At 46.6% G+C, this 25,091-nt stretch overlaps 1 protein-coding gene and 1 long non-coding RNA gene across 6 annotated transcripts in view; both read left to right on the plus strand.

The window, feature by feature from the left end:
* LOC119175078 (F-box only protein 9) overlaps positions 1–25,091 on the plus strand; it is a 58,689-nt gene that overhangs the window by 18,644 nt on the left and 14,954 nt on the right. For all 5 annotated transcript variants that reach the window (XM_075894758.1, XM_037426289.2, XM_037426290.2 and 2 more), the window contains 3 exons: positions 282–367; positions 18,921–19,037; positions 21,939–22,159. In XM_075894758.1, the coding sequence (XP_075750873.1) occupies positions 282–367; positions 18,921–19,037; positions 21,939–22,159 (424 nt within the window). The remainder of the gene's footprint in view (positions 1–281; positions 368–18,920; positions 19,038–21,938; positions 22,160–25,091) is intronic.
* On the plus strand, positions 741–8,481 carry LOC142817650 (uncharacterized). Its single transcript, XR_012895277.1, has 2 exons — positions 741–5,041; positions 6,640–8,481. It is a non-coding gene; the product is annotated as an uncharacterized LOC142817650 (long non-coding RNA).

Raw genomic sequence — 25,091 nt, forward strand, 5'->3', positions numbered from 1 at the left:
CAGCAATGGGTCGTTCTGCAGGACCACCAAGCGGCCGCCAGGTATTTCCTGTCAGTCCCTACGTGGGTGACGCCCACTAAGCGCGGCGGTCAGGACAGAAGTAAAGTTTTTTCATTCATGTCAATGGAGTTTTAAATGGCAGAATCACTGTAACCTTTTATGACTGTTTTTATAGGTTTCTTGTACTGATAAGGCAGAAAAAACTATGCTATTGCATCAAAGTTGATCGAGGAATGTTGTGCTTAGTTGAACTCTGCTGATCTGTATGTCTTTCAATGCAGGACATGGGGTGAAGGTTGTGGTCAATTGAACCAGTACGACTCTTGGAGAGAAATGTACATTTGCCGACCTCGGATCTGTCACAATGGTGAGTAGCCACTGCTTTATGACATCCTTTTAACATTAGAAAGGTCAATGGTGCAACTTGTAATGCGTTGAATATGCAAATCAGCTTGTTGAAGCTGTAACCTCTACAGGTCCTCAGTAATGTTGATGAAACAGAAAAAAAATTTTTTTTGAATATGGCACCATTCCCACCTAGGAAGAAACATCTGATAGAGTAAAATTTTCATTATTATTAATATTGCCACAGTTGGACATTCGCAGAAGAGCATTGCAATAGGATGGAAAGTTGGGCTAGTTGGTAATTCATGATGGTTCAGCGAACTGGGAGCGCGGGGGTAAACACAGACACAATGCTGTTTGCCTCCTCTTTGCTTTGTGTCTGTGTTCACCCCCGCGCTCCCAGTTCGCTGAACCATCATTCGCAGAAGAGGCAGGCAACGATTTGCGTTTGTTAGTGGCAAGAAAAGTGTGCCATGAAACGCCGTCCTGCACGCGCCACGGTGCTACCCCATGTCATGAGCCTGGAGGGGTGAAGAAGAGACCGACCAAGTTTGAGGACAGCGATCGAGGGACATTTTGGCCGACCATTTAGTTTTGAGTTTACGGGCACAGGTTCGCCTTAAATAAATAGGTTTTTTAGTACCAGGTGCTATACGTATTGATGACAAGATATATGTAGAGAGTATATTTGTGGTATATTGACTCGAATACGCATATGCATCAAAGTGGCCTCAGTTCGGAATTTTAGAAGACGTTGGTGAAGTTTTCTGTTGATATGATCGTGCTAACGTTTCAAGGGTGGTTTATGTTTATTTGCTTTAAAGTCAAATTAGTAAATTGTTGTTAAATTATTATGTACCAAGAAAGGCTTCACTTATAATTACCTTGGCCAGCCAGAAAGGACCCAAAATCAGGATGGACACACCCTTTGCTGTGCCAAAATAGACCAAATATCTGTAACATCACACTAAAGCCTGGTTGTGGTATGAAATTAAAAAAAAAATGCTTTTTCCTGCTGGTTTTTTAAAATCTCCAGATTAACTTAGTTAGGGTACACTTCTGAAGTAGCGCATTTTTCTCTGTACGCAAAACATTAATTTAGCAACAAAAGCCAAGTTGATAAGTAGAGTAGCACGATGATATTAGTGCAGGTAATGTGAAAGGAGCACGGCAATGGATGCAGTGGCGATGACAATGGCTCGCGTGATGTGGACTCTAGCACAACTTGTGGGTGATTCTCGGTGGCAGTACCGGCCACGTTGGTCTGTTGAGGTTATGGGGCTCGACTGTTGGCCTCCAATGCCAGTCATGGTGGCATTTCTGATGGCGGCAAAAATGCTCGAGGCCCGTGTCCTTAGATTTAGGTGCACGCTAAAGCAGCCCATATGAAGGACCTTGCCGCAGCCCTACACTATGGCGCTTCTCTATCGTGGTTTTGGGACGATTTACTCGCGTACTGAACTCGCCGTTTTTTCAGAAAAGTTTACAACAATTTGTAGGGAGGGTACCAGCTTGTTGAATGGAAATAAAAAATTTCCTTTCAGGTAGCTTTGCATCAGGTTGCCAACCCTGAAGAGAGCTGTTTCTGTTTTCTTTTGCTTCTTTCATTTTCTTCTTTACCACATTTTCCTGTCCTTTTTTCTTTTTTCCTCTCTCTGTATTTTTCTTTCCTGCCCTTTTTTCCCTTTGTCCCTCTTTATTTCATGCTTACATCCCTTTGCTACGTTTATGCATGACTTTGCTTATTGATCATAAGAGGTGGTGGTGAAAAACTTTATTATAAAAGAGAGCGTATGAGTCCCTGAAAGGGCCTTACAGACTAGGTGACCTCCTCAGTCCAGGACGTCATTGGAATATGCCGCTTCCCTTGCTCGGGCAATCAGGGCCTGTTAGGCCCCAAGGTCGGAGCAGCTAAGCAGCGTCGCCTCCCAGTACTCTCGCGTAGGTTTGCGGAGGGGAGAAATGGCTGTGTTTAGCTGACAGGCCCACACCATGTGGTAGACATCAACTGTCTGCCCACAGTGCTTGCACCTACCAGTGACTGTGGCGTCAAAATATTGTAATATCGCCGGGCATAGCAATGTGTTTGTTTGGAGCCCGCATTTTCTGCGGTTGCGAAAGCCCCTGCAATTCCACTGGATAATTTCGAGTTGTTGGTACAATTTTTTATTGGTCTTCCACTGTGTCGATGCCATGATGCACTATTATTCTTGAAGAGTAGTGACCTGGGGGCTCTATAGAGGCGAGAAGACTGCGGATTGCCTGTTTCGAGTTCGGTGCTTCATGAGGCAAAGTCTGTATTGTATGAGCGAGCGAGTTTACTTGCACGATATGATGCCCGGAGTGAGCGCGCGCGACTAGTTGCTCGTGGGATGGCAAGGAGCCACTAGTGTAGTGACCTGGTGTGTCGCCTGCTGAGTTACCTGCTGGTTTATAGCAGAAATGTGCGCCAGCTGCTCCGTCATGACTTGAAACTGATTTTTAATGTTAGTGAGTTACAAACGAGATCGTACCCATCACGGGGCCGACTCAGCCATTATAACTCAGACATAAATTCACAGTGCCCAGATTGCACAGAAGTGTACTGTTCACTCGCGCACATGCTCTGGCAATGTCCCGCGTTACCTCAGGGACCTCTCACCAGTGAGTCCGACTGGGAGGAGGCACTCAGGAGCCCCAATCTCCGAAACCAACTTAAGGCAGTCCAGAGGGCCCAAGAACTGGCGGAACGCCACCACGTTCCCGCCCCGACTCGGGCGTCGCCTACGGTAGCGGCTGCTAGGATGTCCCACGTGGGCACCCTGGTGGCTTAAACTCCTCAGGACCATATATTAAAGTTCTTGACTGACTGAGGCGCCACTTATGATCGACGAGAGTTCTAGCACTTGTGCTTGTTTTAGGATGGGACACAGACGTGCTGGCCGAGCACTCAGAGACCGTGTCTTCAGGGTTTTACATGTTAGACTCTGGACAGGAGTTATAAGGCGTGCCTTCCTCTAGGGCCTGAATTTTTGCTGATAGTTGCGCAGTTTGCTTTTTAAGGAGCTTTATCTCTTTGCGCATTTTGAGTTCGAGAGGTGTAGGGTGGGGAAGGTTAGTAGGATGGGAGGCAACCCTTGCCCAGCCGCTCACCTGTTTGTGTTGTTGCTGTTCCAGCAGAGGGAATTCGCCTAGGTTCATAGATAGTAGCAGTTCTGGCACCCCGGTCTGAGAGGCCAGCTGCTTTCGAGGTTGTTTCGGTCTGTTCCGAGGACGGTAAAACCTGCATTGCTGTTTTCATGAGGTTATTAACCCCCTTTGCTATGTTGTGGCTGCTGGTGGTGGTCAGGTTGCTGGCGGGGTGGTCGTGCTAACTTTCGGGCAGGCCAAAATTTCCTCTTGCATGCAGCGGATCCAGTAAGATGACCGTCTCTGCAGATGAGACATATTGGCTGGCATTCGTGTTGAGCCGTGGCATTGGAAGCGTCTTCCGTAGTTTTACCGCACTGGTGACAGTGGCCAGTTTCCGGGTTGGGGCAGTGGCCAACCGTGCCGCATTTATAGCACGCGGGAAGCATCATCTTGTAGCCTCGCATCATAACGCACTCAAAGTTGTAGTTAATGTAGCGTGGTAGCTTCCTGCCAACGAAGGTGACCACCACCACAGGAGATTGCCCGAGCTTCCGAACGAATGCAATTTCACCTTTGCGCCAGTATAGTTAGGACTTGAGGGACTCCGATGTTTCATCTTCACGGACAGAAATGACGCTGCGGCAAACCTCTTCGTTGATTTTCAGATGACTTCTAATTGGGTAGGACGCCTCTCCCACTCGCAAGTCGAAGTCCTTGATGAGTTGATCAACGACACGCCTGATTAGGCTAAGTGCACACCAACACATTTTGTTCCAGACAGGCCACACATTCAAGTCCCCGGCAGTGACTCCAATGATATAGCCGGAAATTGCGGTGCCAGTGTCGCCGTGGCGGAACACTTTCCAAATGTCTAGTGTAGTACGCGGCTTGAGCACAATTATTATGTCTTCGGAGCACACGCGAGGCGTCTGAGCCGGTCGCCACCACACGAGCGTGTTGCGTTGAGACGAAGGTAAAGCACTGGCGTCCTTTGCTAAGGTGGTGTCAGTGAAACACACTTGTTGCAGGGAGGGGCTGGCATTAACTTTTGCAGAAATATTCGATCTTGTCTTGCCTGTCGTTGTTGACGAAGGCGAATCAATGCTTGGAAGCATTAATTTTCAGTAGGGGTGTCGTCTTCGGCTGCCAATACTTGAATTTCGGCCTACTGCATTGATATGGGGTCATATCTGGTGATCTTCTGAGCCGCTATCGCTGGGAGACGCCGGCGAGCAGCCGCGCCGTGCGCTTCAAGTTGGTGTGTAAATTCCAAAATTGGTCCCACCTGCATAAATGTGGTCTCCCCTGGTCTCTCATGACATTAGAAACACGATGAAACCATTTTCATTAGGCAAGGCTATGGTTCCGCGAAAATATTGAATGGTTGACGGAGCTGACGTGCCGCACGTCCACTCGCGTCGCATCCAAATCACGTCTCTCCCACTCTATAGTCTCTGATCATAAGTGATCGCCATGAGGGTGCTCCTCAAAGAGCAAGAGGAAGTAGTGTTCTCCTCAGCTACAAATGGAGCGTTACGACAACCTGGTCACCAAAGTGCTCTGCACTTATGGTATTAAATGTACCGTATAATGCGGAATATAGGTCGAGGCGGAATATAGGTCGACCCCCTTACCTTGACCAGCAAAAAAAAAAAAGAAAAACGCGGAATCGTTCACTGCTTCACTTTAGTCAGTCCTCACAGTCCTCCGAGCTGTCGGAGCTCTCCGACGACGACGACTGCTTGTCACTAGCCGCCTCCCACAGCATGTCGTCCTCGGTGCCGTCGAGAGCGTTGCTGATGCAGCACTTCTTGAATGCGCGCACCACCATCTCTTCAGGCAGAGACCTCCATGCCTCGGAGACCCAACCACAAACTGTCGCGAGAGGTGGCCTGCGCAGCCGGCCTGTCGGGGTCCGCGGGTTGTCGCCAGCCATCCATTCGGTGTACAGCGCACGCACACGGTCTTTAAAAGGTTTATTGAGGACGACGTCCAACGGTTGAAGTGTTGATGTCATTCCTCCCGGAATGACGACAAGATCCGTCCTTCCGTCGCGAAGGCTCTCCTTCACCGATGCTGTCAAATGCCCGCGAAATGCATCCAACACGAGCATGTTCCGGCGCTGCAGGAGGGCTCCGGGCCGCCGGTTCCACACTGTGCGGATCCATTCGCGCATTAGGGCCTCGTCCATATACCCCTTCTCGTTGACGCGGACGACGACATCCCGCGGGAAGGCCTCCTTCGGCATCGTCTTCCGCTTGAAGATTATGAAGGGGGGCAACTTTCTGCCGTCGGCCGTGCAGCAAAGCATAACGGTGAAGCGCGAATGCTCGCTACCGGTCGACAAAAGCCTCACCTCTTTTGCCCCGCGTTCACAAACAGTCGTGGACGACGGCATGTCAAACCACACCGGCGTTTCGTCGGCGTTGCCGATCTGGCCTAGCATGTAGCCATGCTGCCGCCGGAGGTTGTTCACATAGAGTTGAAACTCTATCAATTTGTCCTCGTACATCTCCGGCAGCTTCTGGCATATCGACGTGCGCCGTCGAAGCGCAAATCCTTTGCGTCGCATAAAGCGACGGACCCAATAAATGGATCCCTTGAAGTCTTTCTTTGACAGGCCGGCTTCACGGGCGAGCTCGACGGCTTTTGAGCGAATGAGCTCCGCATTCACGGGAAGGGATTTGGCACGGTACTCGCGGACGAAATCCGCCACTTTGTCCTCGAGTTCCGGGTGCACAGCTCGGCGACCGCGAAACGACGTCTTCCTCGCGTTACACACTGACAGTTTGGATTTTTGGTTGCGCCAGTATCTGACGCTTTTCTCGGACACTCCAAACTGCCGCTGTGCCGCCATGTTGCCATTCACTTCCGCGAATTCTATAACTTTTCTTTTAAACGCGGCGGTGAACTGGCGCCGCGTCCCGGTATTCATAGCTGGTCGCAGAGTAAAAGTCGCCACTCTCTACGAACACGAAATGAACAAGAAAAGAAAAATGGCGTCGGCAGAGGCGTCGGCCCATGGAGGCGATGTCGATGCTGATGCCCAAAAAACATGCGACACTCCCTGTTGCCAGACGATCACTTTGTTTATGCCAAGGGCCGGTATATAGGTCGAGGGGTGACTTTTTAGCGAAATTTTTTGGAAAAAATCTCGACCTATATTCCGCACTATACGGTAAGTGCTTTTATTATTAGAGTTATTTTAATGAAATTAGGTGTGTATACATGTTCTTCAAAAATTTAGTTTATATTGTACCTCAGATTATGAGAAAGTAAGGCTAATTTGCTCATTTCTTATGAACATTTTTGGTGAAATTTAAGATGCAGCTGCCGCCAAATATCTGCCATGTGGAGCTATGCTATTCATATTGATGCTGATAATCATCATATAAAAATGTTCAGTTATGTGGATGTTTCAGAATTCTGAAATGTAATTACCTTGCATTATTGTTCACTGCATTTCATATGTTCAACTTAGCCACACAGCATAACTCCACAGTTTGATTCCTTATAACTTCAATGGTATAATATTCATTAAGATTGATTTACAAAAACGACGGAAAGTTCCATCAGGTTAGTCAGGCTAGCAAAAAAGTGAAGCCAAGAAAATCGCACTGGCAGTTTTGACACTTGCTGCTGAAATTTCTAAAATGAATCTTCAATAATAAATTTTATTTAGATGTTTCCTATCTATTTCTCTGCTAAACAAAATATAAATTGTCCTATTTTATCCAAGGAGTCGTTTAAAAAATTCTAATGTGGACAGCGTGATCTAAGCCCACCCTGGCAAGTGGTAGGGGGGACCATGGGGTATGAGACTAGACTAAAGCCGCTGGTTCCTGGTAAATTAATGAGAAATTGATTCTCATTGATTAACCACCTGGATGTTAGGGTAATAAGTCGCTCTGAGCTGAGCCTCGTTTACGCTCATCCACGTCCTGAGACAGTGCAGGGAACTGCATAAACTTCGCGTTTCTGGCGAGCACGTTTTACTGAGAGGCAGTTAGATCGGGTGCAAGATTGCGGTGAAATTCAGTGGATGCACCTTTACCCTTCGCTCATTCAACTTCGTAAGCAGAGCGTGAGATGTGCTCAACATTTCTCTGCTTGTGTCATCGTTTTGCACACGCACTTAACAGTTATGTCGACATGGAGCACTGACTCCACCAAACTCTTGTCCTGACGGTTCATTTCTAGCCGGCGCCTCCTTGTTCCAAACCCGCTTTTTACCACTTCCAGAAGCTCATTGCGAGGACGGTTTGAGACAAAATTTTCTGGGCGTCTCGACCACATAGAAACTACCAGCGCAAGGCAGAAACACAGTGCATCTAGAAACAAGTACGAGCGCAAAAGCAGACGCACACGATTGGACAGCCACAGCGGTGAACGTGCAATGAAAAAAAAATAAAAAAAAAACGAGGCATTGGTCACATCAGTCAATGGGAGACTCGGTACGGCGCTTTCGAAATGCGCGCCACCGAGTGAGAGCCAATGAGCAACCCAGGAATGACCTTTTGAAAACCTGCTACGGCTGCCATTCTGCTTAGAGAACGCAATTTTGAGATGGTTCAAATTATGCACAAAGAAAATAGCTTCAAACCTAGATCAAGATGGTGGCGCTCAGCTCGCTGCAACACTCATAGAGTTTCATACAATAATACTATAGTGGCTAGAAAGTGTCACATGCGCTGCATTCTCGTCGCGGCAAAGGGGCACGCAAAATGCAGTGAAAATTCGTGGTTGCCGCAAGGGGTGCTGGTGAAAGGTGCTTGCCATGCATGCTTGGGCTCGTTTGTTTTCTCTGTGCTGAACCGTTGCCTCGTTCGGATGCTTCGCTTTCGCCGTCGTTGTTTGTCTGGCCACGTGTTCTGGCCTGTGTTCTGCGAACCAGCACATGGTCGACCACGCTCGTCAGCAAATTGACTATGCTGGTCAGGTACATGTTAATTGCCCGACTAAGTCAGGACAAACAGGAAAATGCTTTCGGAATTATTCGGCAATATTGTGGTAGTAATGATCATGTGAATCTCGCACAGTTTCTAGTGACTGTAAATTGCTTATCTTTTTATAATCTTGCGAGACGACTCAAGAGTGGGAACTCCCTGGTGGAGCTTTGTAAAAGCTCTCCTTGACACTTGGTCGCCAGCCTCAAGTGATTCGATTTTCGGCATTCGAGACGTCATAGAAGACATGTTGGAAGTTGGAGATGTTGACGACATTAGGTCTGCACTGCAATCTTCAAGTGGTGATCACAGTTGCTATATCGTTCAGAAAGGTGACAGCTATCTCAAATATTTTGTTGTGGGCTATGTTGCTAAAAAGTCCTACAAAGAAATCTCTTGTAATGAGTGCATTTATGCTTTTGCCACCAAGCAATTCGGAGCCGTTGTCACACCGAACAGTGATTTCGTAAATGTGACAAGGGACGCTTACTGTATCCTTGTGAAAACCTGGCCAGACTGATGAAAACTTTGAAGGACGCATTTACTTTGTATTTCTGTTGGAAAATCGCACTCCTTCAGCATACATGATTTCATGAAGTTCTTGGCAGAAATCAAACAGAATCAAGCGGACTGTGAAATTCACAGCAATTAAACTGGCTGCAAAAGTAGTCCAGTTTTTTCTGCTCACGCACTTCTGGGCAATATCTTTAAACAAAGATATGAGTGTTCAAAGGGAAAGCCAGAAGCACTTGGGGAGGTGCAAGTAATTTAACTTCTTAAAGTAATATATGGGGGAGTATGTGATAACTAGAGGCCGGATTTTGAGGCACTAAAAAAAGTGTGTTTTAGGCGCCAAAGAAATATCCCAAAACAACAATATTGCTACACGCATGCTGACATTTCGTGGGACGATGCGCATGTGTGCCTAACGAATAGGACAAAGGGTGGTCTCCGCTCGTTCGTCGGTGAGTCGGTCACGCCATTACTGCTGGTTTTAAGTACATCTCATCTACAGCATCGTCGATACGGCGTCGCGTCTTACCCGTAACATATTTGGTGAAGGTGGAATGTGCCCCGTCCTCACCATGCAGCTCCGCAGTGGCCGCACCGTTCAGTCCCCGGCCATGGCTTCTAAATGACAACAACTCGTCAGCGTCTCCATCTGTAGCTCCAGCCACTACATACCTGATGATGCCCTACCCCCGTGATCCCGATACATTCTCCGCACAACCTGGGCTTCACGTTAAATACTGGCTCCGTATGTACGAGCATGTTAGCCAGACACACCGATGGGACCCTACCATGGTGCTCGCCAACGTAATCTTTTACTTGTACGGCACCCCACGGGTTTGGTTCGACGCTCATGAGACCGAGATCACCAGCTGGAATATCTTCATGGAGCGACTACGCGACATCTTTGGGGACCCGCCCGGTCGCCAAATGGAAGCGCGAAAAGAACTCGCCACTCGTGTGCAGTCCTCAACTGAGTCGTATGTCTCATACATACAGGACGTGCTCGCGTTGGGCTGGAAAGCGGACGAGCAAATGACAGAGTGACAAGGTGGGTCACATACTCAAGGGCATCGCGGATGACGCCTTCAACTTGCTCGTGTACATTAACGTCACGACCGTCAATGTGATTATTAAAGAATGCCGCCACTTCGAAAGGGCCAAAAGCTGCCGTGTCCTGTCTCAATTTACGCAGCTACCAAACACGGCTGTTACATCTACCTGCACCGACCTCAGTGCCGCACCAACCATGCAGGAGAACGTGACACGTATAGTTCGATGAGAGCTTGAGGCGTCAAGTCCGGCACCATTTCCTTCACTTCCAGTCGACCATGGCGCCGCACAAACGCCTCCGGCGGTCTCTTGTTATTCAAGCCGACGTGAGGCAAGAAATTGCACAGCTCTGTTTTCTTGTGGCCTGCTCTGTCTTCCGACCCGCCTCCAGACCAATGACAATATATGCACCGCGCCATGACTCGTATTTTCTTCCGCGATCCCGCAATCCGACAGAATGGAGAACAGCAGACAGCAAGCCAATCTGCTTCCGCTGTCACCAAGCTGGCCATCTGTAACAATATCGGTGATTTGTAACAATATCGGTGATGGCAAGAAGCAAAAAAAGTGATATTGTTTAAGATAGCGAAAATGTACCAATGATTGCGAAAATGTACCAATGATGCATTTGCGGCGCAATTCGCAGTACGTGGTCTTTCATTTTGTTGTCCAGCGTTGTGTGTCAAGGGTCCACCATTAAATTAACACTCTCCTGGGTCTCTTTCGTTTCATTGTAGCTGTGAAGGACAGCGCAGGAGCAAATAACCAGACCACTGATACCCCAGAAGAGAGGGATGCTAGGTTTAATCGTGTAGGATTAACTCCTCCCCTATCGCAGAACACCTTAAAGGGCCCTTCACTAGGTTTGGGCATTTCGAGCTGACAAACGTAATGGTCCACTAGGCTCCCCGGATCGTTCTTATCAACATTTGCAAAATTACATGTTGCTTAAAAACGCTCAATTTCTAATGAATGCCACTTGCCCTTCTCGCCAGTGTGTGCCCCAAGATCTAGGGAGTGATGTAGAAACAGGACCACAGCACGAAATGGTCCTGTTTGTACGTTGCTCCTTTACGCTGACATTGGTGGGCTGACGTCGCATACCGTACGCTCTTCATGAGAACTTTGTTAAATGCTAGCCAGAAAAAATTTTTCATCTAAAAAAACAGATGAGAAATGTCCAGTTTCCTGACTGTATCCTGCATTTTAAACGGTCCCTCATTAAGAGCGTTGAACGTGACATTACCCGTTTCGCGTCTGCCTCTGTGGACCAGTTGCTATAGGGTGCTCCGCTGCTGACCCGAATGCCGTGGGTTCGATTTTGGCTGCGGCGGTCACATCTAGATGGAGGCGAAAAAGTAGATTCCCATGTACTGCGCGATGTCAGTGCATGTTACAAAACACCAGATGGTCAAAATTTGCAGAGACCTCAACTACGGCATCCCGCATATTCATATTGTGGTTTTTTATGTAAAACCACACATACTATCACTGCTATTACTACCGCATTTACTTGCATAATCCTCGCACTTTTTATTGGCGAAAAACGGATGCAAAGTTTGGGGGGGTGCGAGAATTAAGCGTGGAAAACTTTCCACAAAAACGTACAGAGCGATCAAGAAAACAAAGTGGCCGCAAATCGGGATTCTCACACCAGCAACTAACAGCTAGCTTTCAGAAGGTAATTAAAATTTACCTAAACAATAAAAGCAGACGTTCAACACAAGCAAGATTTATTTCAGGCACAAAAAGTGCAATCAAATAGTCGAGAATTGAAATACGCAAAGCTTGTGAGCGTTGCGGGCGTAGCGGTAGCGTTCATCACTCAACAAGAGCCCTCAAAACGTAAGCGTAAGATGTCAGTATTAGGCTGATGGCTATCTAACAGAATCGTCCACAGTTTCCTTCTGAAGAAATAAAGTTTACCGTCAATCCCAGTCTTAAGCACACGGCAGGCCCAACGCATCTTGGTGGCTTTCAGCTGCCGTTACCAGTAGCGAACACAAAACTTGTCGACTCCGAAGGGCCTATCGGCGGCCCTGTTGCCGTTGTTTAGTGCATGATCAATCACTTTCAACTTCAAAAGCAGCCGTGTAGCTTCAGTATCGTCCCATAACGTCACAAGATTACCGACACAACATACAAAACACGCCGCAGCGCGCACTTGCCTCTTTGGCTTGGCTTGGATTGAATCTCTGTGCAATAATACCTAGCACACTTGATGTTGAAAAGATAGCCCCAGTTGGCGTGTGCTATCATCATCAACGACTGGAACGAGCAGACGACATTATTGCGGCAATTTTCGAAGGTGCAATAATTACTCGAGGAAAAAAAATTCTTATTTTGTTTGGGCAATGTGGGGGGTGCGAGAATTAGGAAGTGCGAGAATTACGCGAGTAAATACGGTATATACTACTACAGACTAATCTCATTATTTCGAACATCCTTAATTCAAAGTTCCGGTTAATTCCAACTTACGATGAGGTTTCGACAGAGCTATGTGTATTTCAATGGGTGAAAACGCCTGGTAATTGGAACGCCCAAGCACTTCCGACGATCAATTTGAACATACCGCAATCCAAAAATGCTCTCAGCACCCTGCCCGATCCTGCCACGGCACCTGCGACACCTCAACGCTGCCCGCAAAGGAAATTAAAAGGAAAGAAAAGGCTGCGGTGGAATGTTTGCTCTCTCTCAAATGCCGATCTGCGACGCGGTTGTGTCACGCTTCTCCCTTTTCCGTACCTGCCACGTAAGGACCCTTCTCCTTTTTATGCCGCTTGTGAGCAGAGAGAAGAAAAAAAAGAAAGCCGTCGCTGGGTGGAATGATTGTGCGGTTGAAGGAAAGGAAAAAGGCACACCAGGGAGCTTTAGTGCTGGGTACCCAAGCAGCTTGCGTACCCAGGACGTTGGGGTGGTGGTATTGCGCATGCGCAAAACGCCAAACAGGTGCGTCGCAAGATCGCTGGCGCGATGGGGCCATGCGTTCGCACGGCCATAAACATCGCTGCCACCACAGGCCTCCTAGCGAAGTTAAGCTGCCATGGTGCACATGCTGGCGCATCATGATGTTACCCGTGACGTCACCCACCTTCACGGCGAGCAAAGCCTAGGCTGCCCAGTGCCACTACTTTGACTTTTAAGTTTTAAGCACAAATATTATAGTGGATAGCCACTATATCATGGCAAAAAGCATCGAATCTTGGGCAGCATGGATCGGCCGCCTTTTAAGGTCCATCTTCGCACGAACTCACGGTATCCGCACTGCGGATACTCTAGTCGTCGAGTTAAGATAAGCCAAAGTGCGAGCACCAACAGTGATTACGTTGTTTCAGCCAGATTACCAAAGCTAGAATGGCCTGGAACATAGAAACTAAAAATATGCCAGCCCCCCGACCAGCTGAATAGGTTGCGCCATCTAGCGTGGCCATAGTGAACCAGACAATCACAACGTTGTTATTGAAGAAACATTGGGCATTGTACGTCTGGTGTAAAAACCGCGCAGCGGCGTTATTACAAATGAGTAACCTTTTCATTCATTTTCACCGCAAAAACATTACGCGTGACTGTGGTTGCACGAAGTGTCGCAAGATGTCGACACTATCGTTACAGCAACCTTGTATTTTTCACTTTTTTGCGATAAAAAAGTTTCGTGATTTTGCCGCAACAGTGATTCATTCCTATATAAGTTAAACGCAGTTTAAATGTAGTTACCATCACCATTTATGGTTTACAAAAACGTAAAGGCCTACATGTTTACTTATGATGAGCTCAAAACGTTGGAAGAGGCGCGTTCCGGTATGACGGTAAACGCAAACTGGTATCCGGTAACACGTTTACGTAAAGAAGTATACGTACAAGCTAGAAGTTACACAGAGTTACATGTTACACCATTGCTCTGTCGTCGCGCTTGTCGGGGTACGACCGGCCATCTGGATTGCTTGGCATCGACGGTGCCGGCTTCAGTCCCAAGTGTAGCGCATACAAAAAAGTTTTTTTTTGTTTCGTGTTGATAACTATCATATATTTAAAAAATGATTTATTGAAATTAGTTTTTCATGTGGCTATGTAGGCTTAATTTAACATTTTTACTCGTAAACATAAATAATACTTACGCGACAATTAGGACGCTATGGCGCTGAGAGCACGTGTGGCCTTCGTGCGGCTTGCGTTTGCGTGCCCGCCTTTATAAGGCATTCCAGCTGGTTACGGGTTGGGTACGCAACGCCGCACGCCCCCAAGCCTGCAGCGCCCCAAGAGCTTGCGTACCCAGCACTAATACTCAGAGAGTTTTAGTGCTGGGTACGCAAGCTCTTGGGGCGCTGCGGAATTGGGGCGCGCGGCGTTGCGTGCCCAATCCATACCCAACTGGTATGCCTTATAGAGGCGCATGCAAACGCAAGCCGCACGAAGGTCACACGTGCTCGCAGCCCCATAGCATCTTACCGCGTAAGTGTTATTTAATTATATTTACGATTTAAAATGTTAAATTAAACATACATAGTGACATGAAGTAAACTTTCAATAAATCATTTTTAAATAGTATGACAGTCATCAACAAGAAAAAAAAAAAAAAGCTTTTTCATATGCCCCACACTTGCGACTGAAGCCGGCATCGTCGATGCCAAGCAATCCAGACGACCGGTCATAGTCCGACAACAGAGCAATGGTGTAACGTGTAACTCTGTGTAACTTTTAGCTTGTACGTATAGTTCTTTACGTTAACGTGTTACGGATACCAGTTTGCGTGTACCGTCATACCGGAACGCGCCTCTTCCAACGTTTTGAGCTTCTCATACATAAACATGTATGCCTTTACGTTTTTGCAAACCATAAATGGTGATGCTAACTGCATTTAACTTACGTAGCAATGAATCACCATTGGGTCGAAATCAGGAGACTTTTTTTATCATGTGCAGTATCCTGGTATACTCAAAAAAGTGAAAAATACAAGGTTACCGTAACGATAGTGTCGACATCTTGTGACACTTCGTGCAACCACAGTCATGAACATGTTAGCTTACGTGTCATGTTTTTGAGGTAAAAATGAATAAAAAAGGTTACTCATTTGTAATATTGTCGCTGTGCGGTTTTTGCACCAGACGTACAATGCACAATGTTTCTGCAATAACAATATAGTGATTGTCTGGTTCACTATGGCCGCGATAGATGGCACCACCTATTCAGCTAGTCTGGTGAGCTGGTATATTTTTTTAGTTTCTATGTTCCAGGCCATTCTAGCTTTTGTAATCTGGCTGAAACAGTGTAATCGCTATTAGTTGTGCCACTTTGGCTTATTTTAACTCGACGGCTAGAGTATCCGCAGTGCAAATACTGTGAGTTCTTGCGAAAGTGGACTTTACAAGGCGGCCAATCCATGCTGTCCGAGATTTCGCGCCTTTGTGCCATGCTATTTGTATAGTGGCTAGCCACTATACTATTTGCGCTTAAAACTTAAAAGTCAAAGTGGTGGCTCTGGCCAGCCTCGGCTTTGCTCGCGGTGAAGGTAACATGATGCGCCAGCATGTGCGCCAGGGCAGCTTATCTCCGCTAGGAGGCCAGTGGTGGCAGCTTTGTTTCTGGCCGTGCGCACGCATGGCCCCATCGCCCCAACGTCTTGTGTACGCAAGCCGCTTGGTACCCAGCATGGCTCTGCGCCTTGGGGGGGTCTCTCATGCGCCGGTGCCATGCTTCCCCCTTTTCCTTCCCTGCCACGTAACCCTTCTCCTTTCAACGACGCGCGCAAAGAGAGTAAAAAAAAAAGCTGCCGTGGAGTGTTGGCTTTCTCTGAATTAGCGATCTGCTTCTCTCCGCGTAGAGCCGCTCCTCCTTTTTCGTCTCATGCTGGCCATGCTGCGGCTGCGTAGCGGAGAGCGGGAGCTCTGCTACGCAGCAGTCGTTGTTGTCGTCGTCTTTGGAAAGTGTCAGCGCTAGACATTTTCGCGTGCAACTTCAGGAGAATGCTGAAGCCGAAGTAGAAAGGCTTTGCAAGCTGCGTGCGAAATTGACTCGCTGCAAGGCAAACGTGTGGAGGCGCGCATCGCCGATTACTTCAATTAATAACGGATGTCCTGTGATTTGTGAATAAATGTAAGTCTTCTTAGCTTCCCCCTCGTGTGTTAGCTCAATGCACATGCGCTACTGCATGGAGAGCCCTCCGTTTATTTAGCTTTCATTAATTCAAACTTCTTTAAATTCGAACAAACTTTCAGGCCCCTTCGGGTTCGAATTATCGACATTCGTCTGTACTACTACTACTACGACAACAACTACTACGACTAATGCTACTACTACCACCCCATTTCGCTTGCATTCGTCTTTTCATAGTTTCTGCATCGTGCCTTCGCCAACCCTGACAACGCTTAGCTTGTGTTTGGTGTGTCGTCTCTGACCGCAGTTTCAGCGGAGCGACTTGGTGTATTGCAGTCACAATACATGATCCTTGCCAGCCTCTCTAAAAGTACACGCACTGACTGATCCATCCCACAGAAACTGGTAATATACAAACGAGAAGGCTGAAACGACACAGCATGGTGTACGTGCACAAGTAAGCTGGGGCACGTCATGCGCGTGACCTTGCTTGCGCATGAGGTTCTTGGTGACAATGCATCATGTGATTCTCCAGCCCCTATAGCGAAAAGAACAGTGAAGGAATGAGGCCCGCGATGGCTACATGGGACGAGAGGCAAGAGATTCAAGCTAGCTTCTTCGCATCATGCTTTGGTGGCTCGCAGTGATCCAATTTGAAAAATTACTGTGGTAGAACGCTTTTCATTGGGCACGCAAGAGCTTCTAGTGTCTAGCTACAAGTTATTATGTCACCTAGAGAGGGATGCTTAAAAAGTAAATTACAACGATACAAAAGCCACGTGCACATCACATTTTTTACTCGAAGGCGCTGCAGCAGATAGGTTACAATGTTAAAGAAAACACACTTTCATTGACACATCTCAGTACCTTGGCGGTCTAGGCGGAGATAAATGCCTCGGATCACATCGCATCTTTGACTTTCATCGGGTGCACAGTACACCGAAATTTTGTATTGGCTGTTGTCAATCATCAGCCGCAGTACTCGTTCAGCTCGTTTGATGGCCGGGGTATAATAGGCGAATGTGTTCTGTTTGGGGTTTACTTGAATGAGGTCTTCACCACAAATTGAGGCCTTGGGGAAGTTTGCTGCAGCGTAAATGGCTTCGAGCAGTTGAAAGTTGGTAATCTTGGAGAGTAGGATTCCTCCCCTGGGGCAGACGATAAACTTTAGGGCATGGCTGGGCAGCCGAGGCTGATTAGAAGCCACCGAGTTGAGGACTAGTCGCCGCCCACGTTGACGTAGTGTGAGTGAACGATCAGTCGCTGTGGTATCATCATTCGTGGCATTTGAGGTTTTATGGGACAAAAATCGTCCGTCCTGGGTGTCAGAAGCCGGGGGGATTGTGGTCCCTGTTGATGTACGGGATTCACGGCTCTTGTTCACTTGCGTAAGCCATTCGCTGGCTTCAAATTTATTTGGGGTAATTTCCGTGCCCACAACGATCACCTTCATGGCACACCAGCAGCATGCAAGTGCGCTCGACGTCCAGTGAAGCAGGCGGCGAGGCCGCGGCGAGAGATAACGAGTGCAACACGGCGTGTTAAGTTTCATTGGCCTGGAATGTTGTGGGATGGAAAACTTGCCAAAAAAGACTTGAAATGGGTCGACTTACGTCGAAGTAGGTTTCCGAAGATTTCTGGAAACATCAGGAATCCGCTGGCATTGGTGGGAATTCACTAAGATTAGCATTCCCGGGGATGCACGTGCAAGCGTACGGAGCCCATGTAGAGCATGATCTACTCAGCTGCCGAGACAGTGGCGCCCCCCTGACCATCTGGTGTTTTTTAACATGCACTGCCATCACACATGCTACATGAGCCTCTATCAAAATGCGACCACTGCGGCTGGGATTGTACCCGCGACCATCGGATCTACAGCCGAGCACTGTAACGACTATCCCACTGCAGCGTGCAACACTGTGCATATTTGGAAACTCGCAAAAGGCAGGGGCAGGAGGATGAGATAAAGAAATGTTGCATTGCAGCAGAGTTTGAAATCTTTACAAAAAAGAAAATGAAACTAGAAGTCACTGTTGAGGTATTAACAGCTACATCAGACTCAGGAGAGGCAGAGGCAACTAGTCACCTGACGTGCATCATCAAATCAAATAGCCTTGGGAAGGCTGTCAACACCAAGCAGCAGGAGATAGTAGAAATTGGTATGAAAATTCAGGAAAAGCAGCAAGGAGTGGTGTAATAACTGTTCCCTAGTTCTGCCTGTCTGCATAAAAGTTTGCATGTTGTGTCCTACTGAAAGCGATTATCTATGCAACTCTAAAAAACTATGATTGAAAGTTGTCTAGTAAGAAAATGTTATCGTAGTCGTGTTTTCAATGTTTGCTCCAGCAATGTTACCCTTTTTCGGTGAATTCTAGTTATTTCAAGCTTCCACCCTGCACGGTAAATGTGTCAATTGGGTTTCCAACAGACAATGTGGTCCTTGAAAGTTCACACACATAGTCTTGAATGTCCTTGAAAACCCTCAACTTTTTGTCATGTAGATGAGCATGAACCCTGTTTTTTGTTCTTGTGCATTAGCTGTATGAGGTTTGTGGCAGTGCTACGGAGGCGTGGAAATTAACCGTAAAAATCTTGAAAATTGGCCATTGCCTTGGTCGTTTGTACTAAGTAAGGATGACATGAAGTGGGAGCTTGTACTTCCTTTAACAGTCATGGCAGTTTCTTTCAGTTTAACGATTAAAGGATAGTGCCACCAGGTGTTTACACTTGTGTCACACGGTCATGTTTTATCGTCATCGTTCGTGTTCCGGATCAAATTTCTTGGTTGCGATGGGCTGCTTTGAGCAAGCTGCAGAGGAGAGGGAGCCAATCACTGCAGAAATGTCGGTATTAAACTTTCTTCAGGTGTCTACATCAACCGTACCACCTATGTGAGGCATGGCGAGTCATCGTTCCAAGATTCGAGCTATCGTCCATGCTTTCTAGTGGAATACTTTAGATACCTGCGCTTCTTTACGGACGGTAAGTAGTGGTGACCAGCTCACTTATTGTGAGCTACATCTTTTGGCTACAAATCATCACATGGCTGCTATATTTGCATAGCCCTATTTGTGAAGTAGTTTTATCGGCATTGTGTCAAATCAAACTTTTTAATAGGTGAGGGTGTTGGAGCTCATGACCTTAAAGGACCCCTGACAGTAAAAGTTCTATTTGCGACTTTTGTACTGCAATTTATAGCTTTGGGTCTAGTAGTCCTGAAATTGAATTTTAAAGGATCTAACACATTGCATAATTAATGCTAGTATTATTAACTCGGGAAAACTTTGCGTCAGTTCAAAACGCCCATTTGAATATCATAATAAACAAGCGGCCCACAGCTGAGGAGCACTGAAGACTGTGTGCACTCGAGCTTTGGTGACCCTGTTTGTGAACAGGGTGACCCGCAAGGTGAGGAATAAAACGATGTGGGTGCTATGAATGTGTCCCCCTGTGAAAAAGAAAAGCATTCCTGGCATAAGCAGCCAAAACTACCTTGAGAGCAACCCGATGACAAAGCGAGAGGGATGAGGCACAACAGCCTCGCCAAGCGCCAATCAGGGTATTGTGTGCAAATGCTCTTTGATGTTAACGATACTCGCCTTACTCGGGAACGTCACATAGGGTATCGGTCAACGTTGTACTATTGGCAATGTTGCGAGGTGCGGCCAACTCAGATGAGCACTCACACCTACTTTAAAAGGCCCCTAAACCACCTCTGATATTTTTTCAAACATTTCAAATAAACACACACATTGTGCTCAGAATGCTGTCGCGATCAACGATTCCACTCGAGGCAGGGCCTGAGGGCCATTTTCTTGTCAAGAGAATGACAGCAAATGTCTCTGTGAGGCTTTTGTTAAGTGAAGCTTGACCTCAAACATGAACATGGTTGCACAAATGAAATTTCTGTACAATGGGACTTTATAATTGGACCTCATTGACCTATGTTTGATTGTAGAATTAAAGTTCTCTCACCTATATGGTATGACTGAACGGCACAAGACATAAACAGTCTCTGTCATAAAGCGAACGGATTATCTTGTCATCTGGCACCTGAGCATAAGCACCTTTGCTACATTTTAGGTCTCATAAAAATGTACATCGAAGCAGCAGCTCTCAAGTAAAATTATAGTTGTTTCTGTGCTATGCTAAGAACGAACCCGTTTAATATGCCCTTCATTAGTACAAATTTAGCCATTTTGACAAAAAGAATGCTTCTAGCCAGGTGTGTCTGCGAGTTGTCTGAGCTCTTTGTTGACACTGCCAGCCTAGATTTAACGCATACTAGCATTTCCATGCAAACAACAGAGCTGCAGTGTCAGTTTTCCCTCTAGGTAACTGTACAAAACTGTTTTTAATTGAATCACTTAATTTCAAATTTTGACACAGTGCTTTCTAGATAGAAAGAATCTGGTGACATCCCAGAGTGTATATTTCTCTTTCTTGTAGATCTTTTAATGAAGGAGAGTAACTACTGCATTTTGCGATTGGGTAACTAATGACACAAGGAATAAATTATTAGAAAAGAACTAAATAAATAGAGCACTATAAAGAGTTTAAGATTAATTCATGTTAGAACAGCTCAGCAAGGAACACAATGTCAGAAAACACGAAAGACAGTTGTAGTGTCCTTTGTGTCCTCTTGCGTTGCCATTATACGTACGTTGAGTATCAACCAACTCACACAGTATGCACTCTATTGAAATGCTGTGCAATCGTGCCATAACTCGCATCCACCACTGCTTTGGGTGCTTTGAGGCACCCATTGAGGCACCTTTGGGTGCTTTGAGGCACCCATTTGAGGCACCCATTCTCTTGGGTGCTTTGAGGCACCCAAGAGAATATGAGGGGTGCTTTGGGCACCCCTCATATTCTCTTGTCTCGTGTGCTCTCCACGCCGAGTCAGAAGGCCAGGAAAATGTGTTGTTCTTGCGAGTCCTACCTACGCTGCACTTTTTACTTCGAGCTTCGGCTTCATTCAGTTGCACTTGTAATTAGTGAATCTAGAAGCCCCATCAACTTTACATGGAGGTTGTGCGTGAATGCTGAAAACCATGCACAGGTGGTTGGAAAATTCAACCCAGTATGTAATTCTTTGGGTCAGCTGCCACAACAGCACTATACGAACATAGCTGCTTTCAGTAAAACACACACACACTGCTATCACCACACAGACACAGCTATTGATATAGCTAGCTGGCTTTGGTTGGCAAATAAAAAAAAAACAAAACACTACTATCGTGAAGTGTTGCAGGCGTCTTGGGAGTTTTGCCAGTGCCTTACGATGCGTGCCATACTTTTACGGTAGCATTCATTTGTAATCTCCGTGTATGATAATGTCCTTGAAATCGGTGGTCTTAATTCATAAGCCCTACGGGGAGTTTTCCTCCCTGCATCTGTATATGAACTCTGTGCAAGAAGCCTCTGCAAGATGGTACTTTTTTGCTGCTAGCCTTCATGATGAAAGAACAACTCAATTGTAAGCCCAGGCTGAAAACTTTTGGATGCTCATGCGATACGAGGTAGAAATCTCACGAGGTGAAACTTTAAAAGAAACCTCACATTGCATGTGGGTTTTCACAGTATTGACGTGATGCTTTTTATTGTATTATGATGGAACGAATGGTCAAAGTTGAGCACTCGAAAGAGTCGTTTATTAGTCTGGCATAAGTACAACTCCAAGTGTGTGAGTCAGCTGGCAAACTCAGGAAGAGTGCTTTTGCAGGAACTTCAAGTAGGTGTAACAATATGAATACTTAAGCTGTTGAAACTCTGTCTTCATGGGTTTTTTTAGGTGAGCTCAATTTTCGAAAGACATCAGAGTGCATCACTCTGATGTCAATAGAAGACAGCACGTACAAAATAGCTTTAGAATGTGTGCAGGAGTGGTGCTAATGCTGACAACACCAGACAACCCGTATGTCTCCCTGGGGAAGCTGCGGTCTCGCCGACCAGCTTACGCATCTGTCCTGCGAGGAAGTTTCTGGCTTGAGGGGACCAGGGTGAAAGCAGTGTTGAAAAAACCTCCTGTGAAGATACTGCGAAATTCTGGCTGTCGGCGAGGTGGCCGGCACAGTGTGGAACCAGACCAAGTCTTTCATCTGGTGGGTCTTCTGCAAGCATTTAGTATCATGTGATATCCAGCACAGGGCACGCGTTAAAGCAGGTTGTGTTTGCACATTCACATGCATGCATTCATGTGACGTCAAAAATACTTAAAGGCTCATCGGAAGTGTGTATACGTGCTTTTATCAAGAGAGTTCCCGATAATAAAAAATACTTCTTCCGAGGAAACATTTTAAAGTGAACCTACCCAGTGCACTATCAAGGAAACGACACAGAAGACACTTGTTAAAGAAAACCTGAAGGGACCAGGAAAATGTATTCCATTTAACGGGAGCTTCGTTTACTGAGAGTGAGTGAAAAAGAGTGCAGCATACAAGTATCAAACCAATCTTGTAAGAAGCACTTGTTCCGTTTAAGCAGTTCTGTTTAAAGGATTTCCATTCACTGAGATTCTGCTTAATGCTAAATTTGTATTGGACATATCATGTTTTGCATTAGTGAGCTAAAGGCAGTATATGCTGAATTAATGTAATAAGTTTTCATGCTTACAGATGCAAGTGGCTGTGAGAAAGATCAATGAACATTTAATAATGAAAGAGCTAGCTTTGAATAATTCATTCTAACTTGAGGTGTTACATCTCTTTAATCATGTGGCATGTAGGATGAGACCTGTGGACTAGACTAGAAAAGTAAACACACACGCACACACACATACACACACACGAAAACTGCTCTTTGATGTCAATTCATAGCAACATGAGTCACCCTGCTTAGAATTGTGTCAAGGAAACATGATTATACTGCTTATTTCTTTTCTATATGAAGCATGCAGCTGGTGTGCTCAGTAGGTTCAGGACCTTTTGAAGCCTTAATGTTGTTACGAGAAAGAGACTGACTCGGAAGAGTAGACACAGGTATATTTACAGCCAGTTGAGCAGGCATTGCCAGTGATACAGTTTAGCTCGCGCCAGTCTATCTTCTTTGTCCTCTTCATCGCCATGCCACTGGAACATAGCATGACCATCCCAGAGCTTTAGAGGTTGTTATCTGATGCACTCTTTTAGCTAGGACTTGATCTGCAAGACTTGGACAACATTACTGGACCACACAGCAGATGATGATGGATAGATGGGGCTGACCTCATAGGTGACAGGTGTTACTTGACACAATACACGGTAAGGTCTCGTGTAATGTGGCAAAGTAAGGGTACCAAGAGCAAAATGTACATCTCCTCATCATACTGATGCTGTTGGTTGGTCTGCAATGCCATCACCCGAGCGCAGGCGAGCTGCCGGGCATGATCGGGTCGCAGGCATACTCACCGCTGGACGAGGTGTGAGCTGAGGTGGCTGTATCCAGTGGTTAAGTTGGCTCTCCTCCGTACATGAGGTAAAACGGCGAAAAGCCTGCTGTGTCGTGACGGGATGAATTATATGTAAAAGTTGTGTAGGGTAAGGCAAGATCCTAGTCTCGGTGGTCAGGCGACAGGTACATAGCGAGCATATTTGTGAGAGTATGGGGAGTAGCGGGGTTAAATGGGCTAAATGGTCGGGGCTGGTCTCATGACGATAAAAGGGACGAGCATGGAAGGTACGAGGGGAAGCTTCTGCAAGAGGACCCCAGTGACTTCTTCAATAGCGAGAAATATGCCCGATTTGTTGACACGAGAAGCAGATGTGCTTGTCATTGTGTGTTCGCTATGCAGATGGATGACGAAACGTTGAAGGAAGACTGGTCATGAACATACATGCAGGCATGTATTGGCACTGGAAGTTGGTAAAGGGAAGCTGTGAAATAGAGCGAATTCCCAAGCTGGCGATTTTCAGCAATACAACTGCTTGAATGAGGGGCAACGTAATTGAAAGAGAGGGGTCAGGGGACGTCGGTGCCACCGTAGCTGGAGTGGCCGCTTCAAGTTCCCACCTGTGGTATTCACTGTGGTATTCGGAAGGCGCTGGAACTGATGGGAGATGCACCTGCTTTTAGCTTGTTGAAGTCGGCGGCATTCGTGAATAATGGCATGAACAGATGACACGTTGTTCAATACTAACTAATTAAATGCATCGTCGGCGATATGTTTGGGTATATGTGCAACTTTTTTAGGCTCGGACATGTTGACGTCGACCTTGTGGCATGGTTGGAGGACATCCTGAATTTAGTTAAGTAGGGCTGGGTGGAAGTTTGCACGAGTTGATAACCCATTCTTCGCAACTTGTCGACGACCGAAGGGGTTTCCAATAAGCTCACGGATCTGTTCAGTGACGCTTTCCCTGTTGATAATTTTATGCTCATGGGTGTCATACCAGACACGAGGGGTTCCGTCGAGGTAATTGGTGACATTCGCGAGCATGAGCATGGAGTCCTACCTATTAGTGGCGCTGACTTGTTGTCGACGTTGGAACCATCGCGGCCCAAGAAAACGCCAGGGTTTTTGAGGGCGGGGAGCGTCACGAAACTTGTTGCGGATGCTGGGTTGGCAGGCTGGGCAGGAGGCGTGGCTACAGGAAAGGATGAAGTCGAGTCTTGAGTGGTCATGTGGACAGCTGCGAGCAAGCTTCCGCTTCGGAGTTCTATGGACGGGGATCGCACCACTCCACCAAATGTGTTACGAAAAGGAGACCGACTCAGAAGAGTAGACACAGCTATATTTACAGCTGGTTAAGCAAGCAGCGCCCCACCGATACAGATTAGCTTGCGCCAGTCTGTCTTTTTTGTCCTCTTCATCTCAATGCTACTGGTACGTAGCAATATATTTGTAATATTTAAATTAGAAAGAGTAAAACAAGCATAACAAATTTGTTCAAATCATACTCTTCTGAGCATTTCATTGGCCTTAGAACCCCTGTTGTCTCTCTCATTGATGATTGCTGGTCAATAGAAGGCTAGGAGGCACAACACAATGCAATTGTCACTGAGTGGCCACTGATGAAAGTGCCAACTTTTTGTTTTTCCCCAATAAGGAGAACTATG

This window comes from Rhipicephalus microplus, chromosome 5, assembly GCF_043290135.1.
Source record: "Rhipicephalus microplus isolate Deutch F79 chromosome 5, USDA_Rmic, whole genome shotgun sequence".
Taxonomy (NCBI): Eukaryota; Metazoa; Arthropoda; class Arachnida; order Ixodida; family Ixodidae; genus Rhipicephalus; species Rhipicephalus microplus.